At 37.4% G+C, this 17,720-nt stretch overlaps 1 protein-coding gene across 5 annotated transcripts in view; it reads right to left on the reverse strand.

The window, feature by feature from the left end:
- Tatdn1 (TatD DNase domain containing 1) overlaps positions 1 to 17,720 on the reverse strand; it is a 35,830-nt gene that overhangs the window by 16,500 nt on the left and 1,610 nt on the right. For 3 of the 5 annotated variants that reach the window (XR_012446414.1, XM_074069191.1, XM_020166398.2), the window contains exons 2-4: positions 8,617 to 8,682; positions 4,228 to 4,277; positions 1,577 to 1,640 (exon numbers count right to left, since the gene is read on the reverse strand). Coding sequence is in view for 3 of the 5 variants with exons in the window: in XM_074069191.1 (XP_073925292.1) it covers positions 1,577 to 1,640; positions 4,228 to 4,277; positions 8,617 to 8,682 (180 nt within the window). In the remaining 2 variants the exon portion in view is untranslated. The other 2 variants (XM_020166399.2, XM_020166400.2) reach the window with 2 other exon arrangements.

Here is a 17,720-nt window from a genome sequence, read left to right on the forward strand (position 1 = left end):
TTAATCATGTAAGAATTTTTGGCATACCTTAACAAAGTGGGTTATGAATATGAAAACTGCCTTAATGTGTTAATAAAATAATTAGCTCAACTCATACCAAAGCTTGGTATTTACTGAGCATGACAGAATGGGAAGTGAAACAACTTCTTGAAATGTCATCATGTAAGTGTATCTTTTATATCCACTGTTCATGTAGGTGACATGATTCATGTATTTAATAGTTAAAATGTTTTCCCCTTAAAAAGTTAATAACAGGGTGCTTTAAAGATGTGGAAAGAGGAATTTGTTTTTCTCAGTTGTTTATAGCTCACTTATTTCAAGGTCAGACTTTTAACAGCTTTAATTGTATGGAACAAATGAGAATCAAAAATGTTTTTTAAGGCATGGGGATGTGGCTTAGCATTCTAGGCCCTGCCTGAGTTTGATCACTAGCACCACAAAAAAAAAAAAAAAAAATTCTCATAGGGAAGCAGCTACACATGAACCTATGGAGGGAGTACAGAACCTTCCTCAGGCTCACCCACAGATGTCTACAGACAAAAGGAGTCTGCCTTTAAAGCTGTGAGGACACAAAGTACACAGGGAGAGGAGTGGAAGAATGCTGGTAATGGAAATATGAGGGCTTTTCAAACCAAAAGCAGTTTGGGAATTTAAAGTATGGAAGAAAATATTCTTATATGTCTCAAAAAAAAACCCTAGGAAACTGATTACTTTTATGTACTTAATCACTAAGAAAATATGTCAGTGTATCCTGAGGAAAAGCATGCATTTTTAGAAAGATTTCTATAGAAAATTGCTTTTAACAAGATTTCATACACAAAAGAAATACATCTGTATTTTCAAAAATTACATGGGATGCCTAATTCCTCAGTGTCTAGCACGTCGAAAAGTTAAATGAGTGCTAGATAGATGAACTGCTTTATATAACTAGGATTTCTTCAAGAATTGAATCAAACATTTAAGACTTTAAATGGATGCAAAGTGTATGAAATATAATATGAGGGACTGTACATAGTATCATTATTTACTTCCAGGGTCTCATTCAGTGACTGGACACAAAATAAATATTTAATAAAGCTTGGCATGGGGACACATGCCCCTCATCCCAGCTGCTCAGAAAACTGAGCAGGAGGATTGAGAGCTCAAGGTCAGCCTTGAGCAACTCAGCCAGACCCCGCCGCAAAACAAGTTAATTTATGAGTAAATAAAACATTTAATAAATTGACTCTTCACAGATTAAATTTAAAAAGGAGTACATAAAAAGCAACTCATATCTTAAACACATTACAACAGATACATAAAAATTCCGTATCAGAAGAATTTGGGGTTAAATTATGTACCTGGATTACTTCATTCTCATTAACTGAGATATTACAATATTCTTTGTTAAGTACTATGAGAAGGTTTTATCAAACACCTGATACATCACTGAGGACTTTGAAGTTTCCCATCTTCATCATGTCCATTTTCCTGTTGCTTCTATAGTCACAATCCATTGCATTGTACCTGAGGCAGTTCTCAGACTTCTTCAAAATTACTTAATTCATATTTTTTTGTAAAAGTAATATGAAGATACCATTTGTTTGTGCCAACTGAAGTGCATCTTTACTGTCTTGTAGATTTCCACCTGTAATCATAAACTGAAATAGAAATAAAGTAAGCTGACTTTACCAGTGTATCAACACCTGTTTTCCAAACATGTCTTCCCACTACCTCTTTATTACAGACTGCCTGTTTCTCTGTCACATACCTACCCTTCCTTCAAAATTCACCAGGGAAGATCATCCCAGCTGACAGAGATCATGTTATGGAAGACTGAATAACTAAAGACCAGTGAATGTAGAATCCTGTTCCTCTAAATCAGTGATTCAATAGTGGTGATTAATTCAAGTTCTCCAAGCATGGTCTGGAACTCCCAGGAGGTCAAAACTATTTTCATAACAACACTAAGGCACTATTCATCTTTTTCACTCTCTTGCTATCACAGTGGAGTCTTGCAGAGGCTGCTCAATGTGTGATACCACAAGAGACTGGCCACAGAGACAGAGGTGAAAATCCAGCAGTTTTCTATTAGGCCAGTCAGTAACAGGATTTGAAAGAACGTAAAGTAACTCTTCTCATTGCTAAGGTTGGGTTTGGAAAAATACTAATTTTTCATAAAAATGATATTTATATTAAATAATAGTTCATTATTATTTTTAAATGAATTAATAAATATTTAATTATTTTTCTGTTTTATTTCTAATGCAGTATATATCAATAGATATAATCCAAATAACAAAAGCTCTTTAGAGTTCCAAAAATATTAAAGACTATGGGGGTGTTCTGAGATGCAAAATCACAGTGACAAATTCTCTGTAGAGAAATTTATGGCTCTTGGGAAATAAGCATATTTCTAAAGAAATAACCATTAGAACCTTCCTTATGGTTAAAGAATGCCATCTCTGCTAATCTGTTAAAATTAAAACGTCACTAAAGAGCCATGTGTTGGTGGTGACTACTAAAGTGCTGTTTAAGGTGAAGATTTTTCTAAAGAAGTGATTTAAAGACACTGATGTATGTTTTTAAAAGTTTACTTCAAGAGTCTCATGAAGCTAAACTGAAGAATTCATTCTAGGTACACCCCTAAGGAGAATACACACAAAACTAGAGTGGAACTGCAAATGCTAAACATAATTTCATTCAGGAACTAAAACCTCTAGTATGATAAGACACTGGGCATTTGCTCAGGGAAAGAATAGTCATAATTAAATGCTCAAGTGCCTGTTGAACAGATGACATCAAATACTTGTGGAAACATTGGGAAAACTTTCTATTAACATTACCTAATTCTTTAAAACCAGACTGGTTTGCCCACATCTAGTACTTCAGTTATGTAAAATAGTTTCTAATCAAGTCTGCTTTACACTTTATCTATAACTTTCCCAAATAACAGAAAAAGTAAGGGCAAGACTAGCGGGCATACTGCCTCTTCCAGTACAAATACGATGATGATATGGGAATGGTGGCACAGTGAAAGCTGTTGACTTTATGCCAGTACAATATTCAATGCTTTGCATTCAATATCTTCTTTAACTCTCACAATAATTCTGTTAAGAATTATTAGTATCACTTCCTTCCTACAGATGAGAAAACTGAAATCTAGAGAGATAAAATACCCCAAGTTACAAAGCTCTGAAGGAGGAAGCTGGGGCTGGAAGCCAAGTTTGTATGCCAGAACGGTTCTTTTCACCACGCCAATATAACCGTAGGTACTGAACTAAGTTCCAGTGTGGAGCCAGGTCCAAGTAAACTTCACCTCAGTTCTGTCATTCCTATGTCAGTGGTTATATATGTGTGTGAGCCCATGATGAGAAATGTTCAGATTAAATTTTTCATGGCTGAAAGGAAAATTTAGGAACTTGGTACCTCAGAGTTTGTGGCACAGTCTTGTATAAAGTGATTTATCAAGCAGGGAGTGACCATGAAATGAGAGATGCTTGAAACTTTTACCCATTTTTGTTACCTGTGAGTGATAACTAGCACTATTTTAGAGAAAGAGAACACAAAGCTTGTTTAGTCAGTAGCACTGCTTTCTAGGACTGAGGGTATTCAGTTTAGAAGTAACAGGTACCACCTGTCCTAATACCATGTTATGGAATTTAAACCTTATTTCTTGTGTGCATGGGTGGGCTATTCTGTAATTTTTAAAACTAACTTACAAAAATATCTAACTGAAGAATTTGACACTGAACTAGTTAATATTCATTTGCTTTTGAGAACTCTACAAAAAAGTAGAAATTTTATTATTGCAAAAGTTAAAAGTGTTATTTGAAATGGAATATTTATAAGCTAAACTTGGTGACACATGTATGTCTTTTTGATTATGTTTAATTCCAACATATGCTAAATTACAGTTTAAATTTATTAACAGTTGCCTCTTAAGAAGCCTGGTCCTTAATATGGGTCTTAAATTTTTTTTTCAAAGAGATTTTGCTACTTAGCACATTTCTGATCATATGGAAGTACTAAAGCTGAAGTTTGTATAGCTTAAATAGCTGTGAACAGAGTGGTTTGATATTTTATTTCTATTAGCTTATTAATATTACACATGGACAATATATAACCCAAATATGTAGCATTTGCTCTCTTCCTTTCATGCTACAGAATTTTTACTAAAATTTATTTTAAAAAAACAAAACAAAACAAAAAAATCCTTAAGAATAACAAGAACAATATAGATTGTACCTTTTTAACACCAATCTGGACAGCTCTCTCTATTACATCCTGTAAATCATCTGTATAAAATAAATCTTATGTTAAAGAAAACCTGGTATATAAAAATTCACTTATCTATAATTCAGTTAATTTCTCTTGAAATAAAAACACATGGAGATAATCACACATACTAAATCAAAGTCAAATCAATACTACTTGAAAATACTTGTCAACCAGAGTTAGCAAAAATCTTAGTACCAAGAAACCAATATAAGGCAAACTAAATGATAATTAACAATTAATTTAATTGCACTTTTGTTTTGTTGACTAAAAAGGGAGACAGTGACAAAAATCAGGAAGTTCAAACTAATGATTAACATGCTGACAGGGCAAGTGATCCTTTTGAAACTTGTTGGTACTATATATTTTTAAAAGTAAATGATCATTAAAATTGTTTATTTTTACTAGGGCTTTTCTGAGTAGATTTGCAATGCCTTCCAAAACATGAAAAAGCTTTTTGTTATAAATTTCAGTCAACACTGTATTTCTATAGCTACCATTCCCATGAAGGAAGGAAAACTTCTATTTTCCCTGGCAGTTATACTTTGCTTTTTCCCATTATTTTCTGTTAACTGATAATAAACTTTTCTGGATAGATTAATATTTATAATTGTTATTTTGTCAGTGCTGGAGATTGAACCCAGGGCCCTGCATATATTAGGCAAGTGTTCTACCACTGAGCCATATTCCCAGCCCTTCAATTTAATTACTAAGCTCTGAGAGGCCACAGATAGATAGAAAAATAAAATAATTATATCATATACATCTAGTTACTAATTTCATATTTAGCTATCAGAGTATAGACGGTTAGAATTCAATTACTATTACTTGTAAAATACCAACTTTAGTTAACTTATACTAAATATGGCAACTGGTTTTGCTAGATATTATAAGCTTCAGTAATGCTGACATTGACCACAATAAAACTTATTTCATAAACATATATATATACAAACATACATGTACATACAATCATAAAGAATAAAATCTATTAAGTGCTACACAGGCAAGAAAAGTAGAATGTAATTTACTCAACAGTCCAGCTGTACTATGTAAGTGACACACAGAACTATCACCCAAAATCCTAAATGAAGTAGAAAAGGCAAGGTTTTTTTTTTATTGTTTTATTATTCATATGTGCATACAAGGCTTGGGTCATTTCTCCCCCCTGCCCCCACCCCCGCCCTTACCACCCACTCCGCCCCCTCCCTCTCCCCCCACCCCCTCAATACCTGGCAGAAACTATTTTGCCCTCAACTCTAATTTTGTTGAACAGAGAGTATAAGCAATAATAGGAAGGAACAAAGGGTTTTTGCTGGTTGAGATAAGGATAGCTATACAGGGAGTTGACTCACATTAATTTCCAGTGTGTGTGTGTTACCTTCTAGGTTAATTCTTTTTGATCTAACCTTTTCTCTAGTTCCTGGTCCCCTTTTCTTATTGGCCTCAGTTGCTTTTAAGGTATCTGCTTTAGTTTCTCTGCGTTAAGGGCAACAAATGCTAGCTAATTTTTTAGGTGTCTTACCTATCCTCATACCTCCCTTGTGTGCTCTCGCTTTTATCATGTGCTCAAAGTCCAATCCCCTTGTTGTTTGCCCTTGATCTAATGTCTGCATATGAGGGAGAACATACGATTTTTGGTCTTTTGGGCCAGGCTAACCTCGCTTAGAATGATGCTCTCCAATTCCATCCATTTACCAGCGAATGGTAACATTTCGTTCTTCTTCATGGCTTCATAAAATTCCATTGTGTATAAATACCACATTTTCTAAATCCATTCATCAGTAGTGGGGCATCTTGGCTGTTTCCATAACTTGGCTATTGTGAATAGTGCTGCAATAAACATGGGTGTGCAGGTGCCTCTGGAGTAACCTGTGTCACAGTCTTTTGGGTATATCCCCAAGAGTGGTATTGCTGGATCATATGGTAGATCTATGTTTAGCTTTTTAAGTAGCCTCCAAATTTTTTTCCAGAGTGGTTTTACTAGTTTACATTCCCACCAACAGTGTAAGAGGGTTCCTTTTTCCCTGCATCCTCACCAACACCTGTTGTTGGTGGTGTTGCTGATGATGGCTATTCTAACAGGGGTGAGGTGGAATCTTAGTGTGGTTTTAATTTGCATTTCCTTTATTGCTAGAGATGGTGAGCATTTTTTCATGTGTTTTTTGGCCATTTGAATTTCCTCTTTTGAGAAAGTTCTGTTTAGTTCACTTGCCCATTTCTTTATTGGTTCATTAATTTTGGGAGAATTTAGTTTTTTAAGTTCCCTATATATTCTGGTTATCAGTCCTTTGTCTGATGTGTAGCTGGCAAGTATTATCTCCCACTCTGTGGGTGTTCTCTTCAGTTTAGAGACCATTTCTTTTGAAGAACAGAAGCTTTTTAGTTTTATGAAGTCCCATTTATCTATGCTATCTCTTAGTTGCTCTGCTGCTGGGGTTTCGTTGAGAAAGTTCTTACCTATACCTACTAACTCCAGAGTATTTCCTACTCTTTCCTGTATCAACTTTAGAGTTTGGGGTCTGATATTAAGATCCTTGATCCATTTTGAGTTAATATTAGTATAGGGTGATATACATGGATCTAGTTTCAGTTTTTTGCAGACTGCTAACCAGTTTTCCCAGCAGTGTTTGTTGAAGAGGCTGCTATTTCTCCATCGTATATTTTTAGCTCCTTTGTCAAAGACAAGTTGGTTATAGTTGTGTGGCTTCATATCTGGGTCCTCTATTCTGTTCCACTGGTCTTCATATCTGTTTTTGTGCCAGTACCATGCTGTTTTTATTGTTATTGCTTTGTAATATAGTTTGAAGTCAGGTATCGTGATACCTCCTGCATTGTTCTTTTGGCTGAGTATTGCCTTGGCTATTCGTGGCCTCTTGTGTTTCCATATAAATTTCACGGTAGATTTTTCAATCTCTTTAATGAATGTCATTGGAATTTTGATGGGAATTGCATTAAACATGTAGATTACTTTTGGGAGTATCGACATTTTTACTATGCTGATTCTACCAATCCATGAGCATGGGAGATCTCTCCACTTTCTACAGTCTTCCTCAATCTCTTTCTTCAGAAGTTTATAGTTTTCCTTGTAGAGGTCATTTCACATCTTTTGTTAGGTTTACACCTAGGTATTTGATTTTTTTTTTTTGAGGCTGTATAAATGGAATTGTTTTCATACATTCTTTTTCAGTTTGCTCATTGTTAGTGTATAGAAATGCCAATGATTAGAAAAGGCAAATTTTGAGGTAAGGCTTGAGAAAGGTAAAATTTACCTTTCTTCTTTCAAGTGACACCAAACATTCCCTATATTTAGAAAGTTCTCACCTCCTACCACCTAGAAGCAAAGTAAGATTAGTTTGTGACCTAGTGTCTTGAAATGTAATGTTACTTCATCCTTAATCACAAACCCAAATTTTCCTGTTTGCATTTATGTAACAAGTATAATCAATTTTCTGAGACAATAGTCACAGACTAGTATATCACAGAAATTCTGTTTTCACCATCATTTCCTGCTTAGTCACCTCTCAGCTAATAAACTTGGCCGTATAAATGACCTCTTATGATAAATATAAGCCATTTTGCTTTTGGCTAAGCCTCTCTCAATCTTTATAATCTTTTTTTTTTTCCTTGGTGGCACTGGGGTTTGAACTCAGGGCTTCACACTTGCTCTGCAGGTGCTCTACCACTTAAGCCACTCTGCCAGCCCCCCTCCCTCCCTCAGTCTTTAAGGTACATTTAAGGTACACTGTCCAGTTCCACCTATACAGTACGTCTCTAAGAAGAGACACAGATGGAAAGGGAGAAAAGCAAGACAGGGAATTAGACAGCAATGTCCCTCCTCCTTAATCAAACTTCCATTTCATCACCACACCAAAAATGTTCCTGAAAAACCTCATACACTGATGTTCTACAGTAAATAGCTTTTGGATTATATGGCTTATTGTTCAGTTGCTTAAAAGAATAACACCATTATTTGGCTTTTGTACCTATGGTTATTTAAAGTTCTACACTCAAAATTATAAGTTTTCTATTTCTTTCTATTTATTCCCATAAGTAGAAGGACTGGATGGCTCAAGTAGTGGAGTGTTTACCTAGTGGTGTGAAGGCCTGGGTTTAATCCCCAGTACTGAAATAAACAAAACACCACCCCCCACCTTGTCATAACAGGAACCTTATAAATGCTCACGATCATGTTTACCAATATAGCTTATATGTGTTTCACTTTGTTTATAGTTTTATTCAAGATGCATAATGAGTTCTTTAGCATTTCAATTTAAGAGTCGGTTATGCTTTTCAAGATCTCCTTGAAGGAAAAATTTGTCTTCACAAATTATTTACCTTAAAAAAAGAAACATTTACCTGGATGCTTCTGAACTCCCCTATAAATTCCTCTGAACATAGGATCTGTTAAGTTGATACCAATATCTGCAGAAAGCAAAAATAAAATAACCAATTAATCATTAAAGCCTTTATTTGAACCTTCTCTAAATAAAAGCTCCTGTTACTAAATTCATTCACAAACTCACTGCAACAATGTCTCAGCGTTGGCCATTTGCTAGTAGCTACTGTGCTAGACCCATGGGACACAAATGAGTAAGATGTAGTTCTACTCTCAGGAAACTCACTGCAAATCCATCAGGAGGCAATTATGAGATATCAAAATTAAACACTGGTATTATGGGACACAGAAGAGGAGCATCCATCCAACCTAATTTGGTGGCTGGCTCAGAAGAGGCTTCCAGAAGTAAGGAATCTCTGAACTAAATCTAAAAGGATGCATTACTCAGTGGAAAAGAGTACACGACAGACAGCCAGCAAAGCCTTAGGGTATGAAATAAAGAAGTACTTTAGGAGCTACGTAAGCTTTTCCAGCTGCTGGAGAGAAGCATAAGGCAGTGGCCAGAAGAGGCCAGACCCAGTTATATTACAGACACTTATCTTTAAAATATTGTATGCAACAGGAAGTACTGACAGTTTTTAAGCAGAGAAGCAAGATTTACATTGTGGACATTTCATTCTAGTGTCTTTTTGGAAGGTGGGACCTGAAAAGGAGTTAGGATGTCTCATTTGGAAACTGACGCAAGTTCATTCATGCAATATAGAGAGAGGATGAAATGGAGTAGTGGAAGTGGAGATTTCCTTTATTCACCAAATACTTATGACGACCAGCACTGTGCCAAATACTAAGTAAGGAGTTAGGAGATACTTGGTCCCTGTCCTCCTGTATGTATTACATACAGGATCTACAAATACTATAAGCTGCACTGAAGCAGCATGAGACAAGAATCATGTTTACCTCCGTCACTGCTGCATTCCTAGAACCTAACATAACCGTTAATGTATAGACAGAGCTCTAGCCACATTTATTTAGTCTGTAAATAATTACTATGTGTGGGGGAACACATGGGAGGGCAATGAGCTTCACAGAAGAGCTAGGTCTTGAAGACAGGGCTTAGACCTACCAGCTGAAGAAGGCAAAGAGCATTCTACATACGGATGTGTGCGGGAACATACAATACCTAGAAAACATAAGAGCTTAATGGCACCTGCAGGGTGCACCTCTACCAGCCCTTCGACCTCATCCCTAACACTTGGCAGCATCTGGACACATTTTAGTCTGTCTCATTCTAGAGGACTGCTACTGGCAGCTAGGGTTGAGACTAGATGCCACTAAATACACTATAATGCACAGAACAGCCTCCACAACAAAGAATTATCCAACCCACAAATTAAGTGCTGCTCCTGGTAAATCCTGCTGTACAACATAAGAAAGCAAGGAGAATAAAAAGATGCAAAGTCACATTGTAATCGTCATGGACAAGAAAAAAATTGTCTCCCTTATTTAAAGTAAACACCTTCAGACTGGGCATGGTAGCTCACACTTGTAATTCCAGCTACTTGGGAGAACTGTGGTTTGAGGCCAGCCTGGGCAAAAGTTAGTGAGACTCCATTTCAACAAACAAACCAGATGTGGTGGTAAATGCTTGTAATCCCAGCTACACAGAAGGCTTAGGTAAGAGGATTATAGTCCAAGGCTGGCCCAGGCAAAAAGCATGAGACCATATCTGAAAAATAACTAAAGCAGAAAGGGCTAGAAGTGTGGTTAGGCCCTGAATTCAAACCTCACTACTGCCAAACAATAAAAATAAAATGGTAACAACAACAGTAAAACATCCTTCAGCTTTTAGCACTAGAAGGAGATTCTCCTAATTTCTTGTGACTACTACACTATGTCCACTGAATTTCAGGTTCTTCTTGCTATATTCTCTGATTTCTGCCAAAATCCACCCAAGATGTGCTTCTCCAACATTAATATAGACCTAGAAGGACAAATGGGGGTTTGGATAACTCAAGGGATGGTGGAGAGAGTAGTTCAGGCATGCGAACCAGCACAATGCAGAAAACTCCACAGATATTGGGGCAACAGCATGTCAACAGAGATGGATGGGGTGATAAAGTCACAACCTATACCTTTAAAAAGGACTAGTGACATCCGAACACCATCTAGTATAATAAATACAATACAAGGGTTCAGTAGAATGGCCTGGATCAAAGGAAACTGTGATCCAGTTTATTTTCAACAACAGAAAGTAAAATAGATAAGGAAGGGGCCAGGCTGAGAAAGGAAAGCAGCAAGGGTGGAGAGAGCGGCCTTTATGCCTAAAATAATCCTTCACAGGGGTTTGGTCTGTGGTCACTGGTCACTCACCACTGTTGATTAGGAAAGTAGAAATGGTTTGTATCTCTTCTAGCCCACTTCTCTTTTGTGCAGGGTTAAAACGAATTCACTAAAAGTACTTACTTAAAACACTTGTTAAAGACAGCAAGGAGGCCTTTATTCCAGTACTGTGCTGAGGGTTTTGCAGCTGGGCAGGGAGATCGGGCTCAACTCCAAAAACAAGGACTGTGGGGATCTGGAGCCAAGAGCAGTGGGATCAGGAGATAGAAAATTGCTAAGAGGAACAGCAGGGATAAGAAGCTTCTGACTGAACCCACCTTGACAGATCCATGTTGAGGGCAGGTCAGAGTGATGGGACATGGAGAGTATGGGATGAAGAATTGGTCAGATACCAAGGTGGGGACTTTCACTAAACTGACCCAGTATTATTCTTGTGGAAAGTGGATCAAGTGCGCCAAGGATAGAGCCCAGTGCCTGCCTAGTCAAAAGGTCAACCCAGCAAGGTCTGACTCAGGTTTCATCAAAGAGAGTCTTGTCAGCAGCAAAAAGGTTAGAACTTTTCCAAAGAGAAACACACGGAACCAAAAAGCAAGCAAAATTTAACACATAAACATGTTAACTCTAATTTAAAAATCAAACTGAAGATTAGCCTGGAGGCTTTACATTCCTTTCCGTGCCCCAACCCGACAGGACAGATGCTAAGTATTCTGCAATGCCTATCCTGAGGTGGGTAGTGCTTGAAGCCAACTCTAGGCGATTCTCCTTCCTCTTAGAGTTGTCCTCTAAAGGGCTAGTCTCAGGCCCAGAGTCATTGTGCACTTTAGCTTCGACATTCAGCTTTGGACTTCAGTGTACCTTCAGTGTTAGGATATCCAGCATTGGCTCAACCACCAAATTCTTCCCTTTTCTTTAAGAATCTCCTGTGACCTATAGCCGTTAGCCCTGTCCTTTCTGGCATATCATTTGTCTAAAGTGTATTCCTTAGAGCTGCTCTATCCTTTGATGAACAGGCTAAGGACAACCTCTTAACCTGCTCACTTAAGCTAGGAGGCATGATGGCAAATATCTTCTGTTCCTAGACTCTATGTAATTCATGTCAGTTTCCTCTAAGACACTGTTCCATCACCCATACAAAATAGCTTCAGATATAAACCACTTCCTCACCACCCTCTACCAGCAAACAACTGCAGGACAACTAAGAACAGTAACAAGTCAATGTAGAGGGGCCAAAGGACAGTTCAAATTGATTGACTACAAAAGTATTCACTCTGTGAACAAGTTCCCAGAAATACAATAAAATAGAAGAACTGCAATTATGCAGTTATGGAAAGAAAATGGGCTTTGGAGTCAGAATTCCTGGCATTTCCAACTGGCAATTAGCTGAATGATCTTGGGCAAGTAAGTAGTGCTTGCTGAGCCTCAATTTTCTTCCTAGTAGGATAGGCATAGGATTTTTCCTTTTGGCCATGAAATGTGGCTCAAACCCAAGAATGAAGGTGAAAGCATTTTGCAGATCAAAAGCCCTACAACATGCAATTATTACTATTACTGAGCACAGTACAAAGACTATAACACACCAACACCATATGTAATCTAAGTCAGCATTACCTATACTGTCATACCATCTTATAGGTTAATGCTCCCAATCCAAGACTGCATTACCCAGTAGCCAAATGTGAGTCAACCTGTTCTGAATGCTTTGAGGGGACCTTCAAAATAAAGTCAGTCAAACCTAGTTATATAACTTGTTCACAATTTGCTGACCTATGATAAGGGATAGTATCTTTTAAATTAAAACAGTTCCTATCAGAAGTATGTTTATTGGTAAGTAAACTCAAAAGTAAACAAATACTTGTACAAAAAACAATTTACAGCCAAAGATAGTAAATAGCTTGAAAAACTAAGAAGTAGGAGATGAGGTAAGAGGAAATGACAGGGAGGAAAACAAAGCAAAGTGGAAAACTACCATTTTCTGATTAGGAGAGGAGATTGAGGGGTTTATACGTTTAGTGGCGTGTTATACAACATACACGAGTAAGGTTTCTTTTTCATTAATTTCTTTAAATAGCTGGCTTTGCTAAAAATTACTTGAGTATTTTTCTAAACAAAATAAAGTGGAAGCTGTTTGCACTGTGGCAACCAAAAGAAAAACCAAACCTCCAAAGTGAAGCTTCATTGGGCTCAGTGAATCATGTTGCCAACTGTCACCTAAGATTTAGGGACACAAAGGGACAGCGAATGGGGCACCCAGGGACTAGCGAACAAACTAGATGACACTACTGTTTGGCAAACAGATATATCCAAAAGATGGGACATTCCACGGGATAACAAGCCCACTCCCTTCAGCAAGTCAGCACCATGAAAAAAAAGAAATGTGCCAGAGCAAAGAACCAGCAAACTCCTGCCTGCAGCCCAGGAGTTTGTCTTCCTGCTTGCAAAGCAGGTGCTTATACCGCTTGAGCCACACTCCAGTCCTGTTTTACTTGAGACAGGATCTTGCCATGTAGCTCAGGCTAGCTTTTTACTCATGATTCAACTGCCTCCACCTCGTGAGTGCCAGAATTTCAGGTATGTGCCATCTCATCTGGCTCCCATTACCTATGTTTGTTTGGCCATAGCCTAAGAATAGTTTTACATCTTAAGTATTTGAAAACGAAATTCAAAGAATATTTTGTGACATGTGAAAATTACAAAAGTTCAAGTTCCAGTGTTCTTAACGTTTTTATTGGAGCATGGCCACATTCATTTGTTTACATATCGTCTATGGCTACTTTTTGAATGACAAAGAAAAACACAAACTGCTGTCTCCTACTACACTCTCAGGTCCACAACACTTTCCATAGTCACTTTGATACCAGCTGTGTGGATTATTTTCCCCCCAACTGCCAGTTCTCCAACACCATTTGGGTGTCCTACAATTAACTCAATTCTGACACTACCAACCTGGAGAAAGGATCAGACCCCACAGGTTAGGGATTCAGTCCCACAAGGCTGCCCCTCCCCTAACTAAGTACTTTACTCTTACCTGTTCATTATAAGAAGACAGGACTTAGAACAGCCAGATGGAAGAGAAACCAAGTATGGGGGAAGGAGTGCAAAGCTTCCATGCCCTGGCTCTCCAGGGCACACTACCCTACCATCACCTCCTTGTGTTAAGTGACCCAGAAGCTCTATGAACCCTGTCTTTTTGAAGTTTATGAAGACATCATTATGTAATGTGATTGCTAAGCCACTGGCCACAGGTGAACAACTCTACCTTCAGCTTCTGTCCCCTCTCCAGGGGTAGTGATGGGTAGGACAGAAAGTTTCGGCCAGTTCAACCCTCCAATCACATGGTCAATTTCCCTGGCAATCAGCCTTCTCCTGAGTTATCCAGAAGCCCCAGTCATCACCCATTTCATTAGCATAAAAAAGTTACTCAGGCAATTCCAAGGTTTTAAGAGATATGATGGGGCAAAGAAAGAATATTTATTATGTCACAATATTACACAAATTTACAGTTGAATATAGATGTCCACAACTCACATCCCATCTAAGTTGAAAACATCCTTAAGTCAAAAGTACATCTAATATTCCTAACCTACTGAATACCATAGCTTTGCCTACCAATCTTAAACACACTCAAAACAGTTACATTAGCCTACAGTTGGGCAAAATCATCTAACGAAAAGCCTATTTTATAATAAAGTGTTGCTATCACATGTAATTTGCTGAATACTGTACTGAAAGTGAAAAGCAATGGCTGTGTGGCTACATTTTTGTCCCCTAGGAAAAAAATCCCTAATCAAAAAAAAAAAAAAATCAGTTGAACCATTATAAGTCAGGGACCATCTACAGCTGTAATAGAGGTAATGTAGCCCATGAAGTCTAAAATATACTCTACATAGTCCTTTAAAGAAAAAGTTTATAAGCCTCTGTGTTAGATTAAAAAGCTAAGGGATTGGGTACTATCTCAAAACAAAAAAAACAGCACAAAAAAGAGCTGGTGGAGTGGCTCAAGGTGTATGCCCTAAATTCAATCCCCAGTACTGCCAAAAAAAAAAAAAAAAAAACCTGTGAAAAACAGAAGGAATGTATATAAAAAGTCTAAGAGTGCTGTGCTGATTCCCTCATGCTTTATTTCAGGAAATTAACTGATAATTACATGTAAATAACTAGCTAAATAAAAGTTAAATCAAAATGGCTCCAAAGGTCTCAGTGATATTAATTACATTTTTTCCTTAGCCTTAAAGGAGACTCCTCTGGTGAAGAAATATAGGTACTTATCACAAGTTCAATATCCTTTCAGTTTTTTCTCTTCTGATATGTTCAAATACAATTAAATACTTTTCCCTTAAGATGGCAAGTGTGGCAAGATGCTGTTTTAAAAAATATTTTCTATCTATCTTACTCCATATACAGAGATTCTGAAATTTTATTTTTATCAGTTTATTTCTGGGAGGTGGGATTTTTGGTGATATGTTGCTTTTTTCTTTTACCTTTCCATAATGTTGACGTTTTCAGTAAATTAGGTCATTTTATAACAAAATGATGGACACCTACTAGATAGATGATGTCTAGCTAGTAGCTAGACAGAACTACTGTACTAGGCCTCCAAAATCAGCTCTAACAAAAATGGAGTCACTCATGCAAAGTGCCACATAATCAAACTGAAACTTTAAGGAAGCAGAAAGATCCCAAAATAGACTAGATTTTTTAAAAACAGGAAATTCCAGTCCCCCAAGTCAGGTAATAAGGAAATAATCTCTGCTTTAATCCTTAGGAAGAAGTAACCTGAAATTACCCAGTTTTTTTTTTTTCTATCCAGTTTTCTTTGTTCCCACCTCACAAAACCCACTGTTCTGCCACTGCCCAGTAGGTTCTCTCCCTCTGTTTTGTGGAATGGTGGCAGCCCTAACTCATGAATGTGAATAAAAGTCAACTAAATCTATAATTAAATGTGTTATAATTTTGTCTTCTGACAGTAATTACTTGAAAATATCAAAAACCTCTGTCCAACACCTTATGGTGCTGGGGATAGAACGCAGGGCCCCCGTACATGCCAGGCAAGCACTCTATCGCTGAGCAACCCTCTCAGACTCGTGTAACCTTAATCTTGGGTTTCTTCACATCTTTCTTTGCCTGGTTCTGAATTCCTGGGAGTAGATGAAGAGCTTTCAGATTATTAGTTAGGTCAGAGAACTATGCCCTTGCATCCAAATGTGTTTAATGACACTAACAGTGGAACAGGGCCTAATTTCCCCCTTGACTATTTTGGAGATGCTTCCTCCTCCTACTGAGACCTAAGATCAAGGCTTCTGTAGCTGGCGTGCAGAACATAGGAAAGCCTGTAATCTGTAGTTGGAATCACAGATTTGCTGCAGGGAAGAGAACATATGTGGGTACCACCCTTGACAGGAGGGTAGACTATCACACTCAGGGCAGAAAATTGAAAATTAGGCCTCGTGCTATTGTTTGGAGCTTCAGTGTCCTCCAAAGGCCAGCTGTTAAAGGTTTGTTCCCCAGAGCTGCACCACTAGGAGGCAACAGAAACTTTTAGATAAACAGTCCTGCTTCCCATCCTTCTCCCCCACATTAGAAACACTGAGTGTAGTTAGAAGGAGAAATCACTTCTTAGTAATTAAAGAAGGAAGTGTAAAAGTATTACAACCTGAAGATAGTCAACTGTTCTAGACTAAAATCTATGGCTGCTTTCATAAGTTAAGTTCCTTAACTCTTAAGGAACTTTTCCACGTGAAGCTTGTTCATGGACCAACTGTCCATGGATCTAATACAGTATTTTTCAAAGTATTCTTCACAAATTATTTAGTTGGCTAAGAAACCTGTGTAATGGTTCAGAGGAAGTGTTTTTAAAGTGACATAGAATACAAGATTAAATATCAGACCAAGTTGTACAGTATGACCCCATTTTCTTTTAAAGAAAAGAAAACCCTCATGTTTGTGTATGTTTTTTATTAATCTGTATAAATTTATTTTAAAAGTTAGGGAAGTATAAGGTAGGGAGTGTGGTTCAAGTGGTAAAGCACCTTCTCAGAAAGCATAAGGCTGAGTTCAAATCCCAATACCACCCAACAGGGGAAAAATAGGGAAGAATATACTTTAAACTTTTAAAATAGTTAATTAGGAGAGTATAACTGAGGAGATCTTAAAGGAAAATAAATCCTAATTATTTATTCCAAGAAAGTTACCTTTTCTATCTTATTGGGTTTGATTCCGTTATCAATTTTTTATCACCTTAGCACTAAAGCCACATATATTCTTTTACCCACTCATTCATACTTCCATTGAATAATCACTGTACTAAGTAAGTCAAGGCAAGCAAAGAAAAATGCCAGTGCTTGCTTTAAGAGTCTGCTCTCATGGGAAAGGCAAGACATAAATATTTAATTATAAGTAATGTGGTAAAGGGCAGAGTTATGAAGTCTTAAGAATTAAAAAAAAAAAAGGCAACAGGGAAGTCAGAAGGACATCAGAAGCAAAAGGAACTCTGGCCCCAAATTTCCATTTTAAAATCTTCTGAGAGGTAGGAAACAGACACATGCTTATAGGGCACACAAAGGATGAAGCTGGAAAAGTGGGCAGGACCAGACTGCAGAAAGGCTTTGTATGTTGCTAAGACAATTCAGGTATCCTGAGGAGAGTAAATGAAAGATCTGAAGCAAAAGAAAAATTTAGTTGAATTTTTAGATAGACTACTGTGAATTAAAGAGGCATGACTTGAGATAGGGAATTGCTCTACATCACACACACCTTTTAAAAAGTACTTCCTTTATGGAATGTTCCA

Source organism: Castor canadensis, chromosome 3 (assembly GCF_047511655.1).
Source record: "Castor canadensis chromosome 3, mCasCan1.hap1v2, whole genome shotgun sequence".
NCBI classification, from domain to species: Eukaryota; Metazoa; Chordata; class Mammalia; order Rodentia; family Castoridae; genus Castor; species Castor canadensis.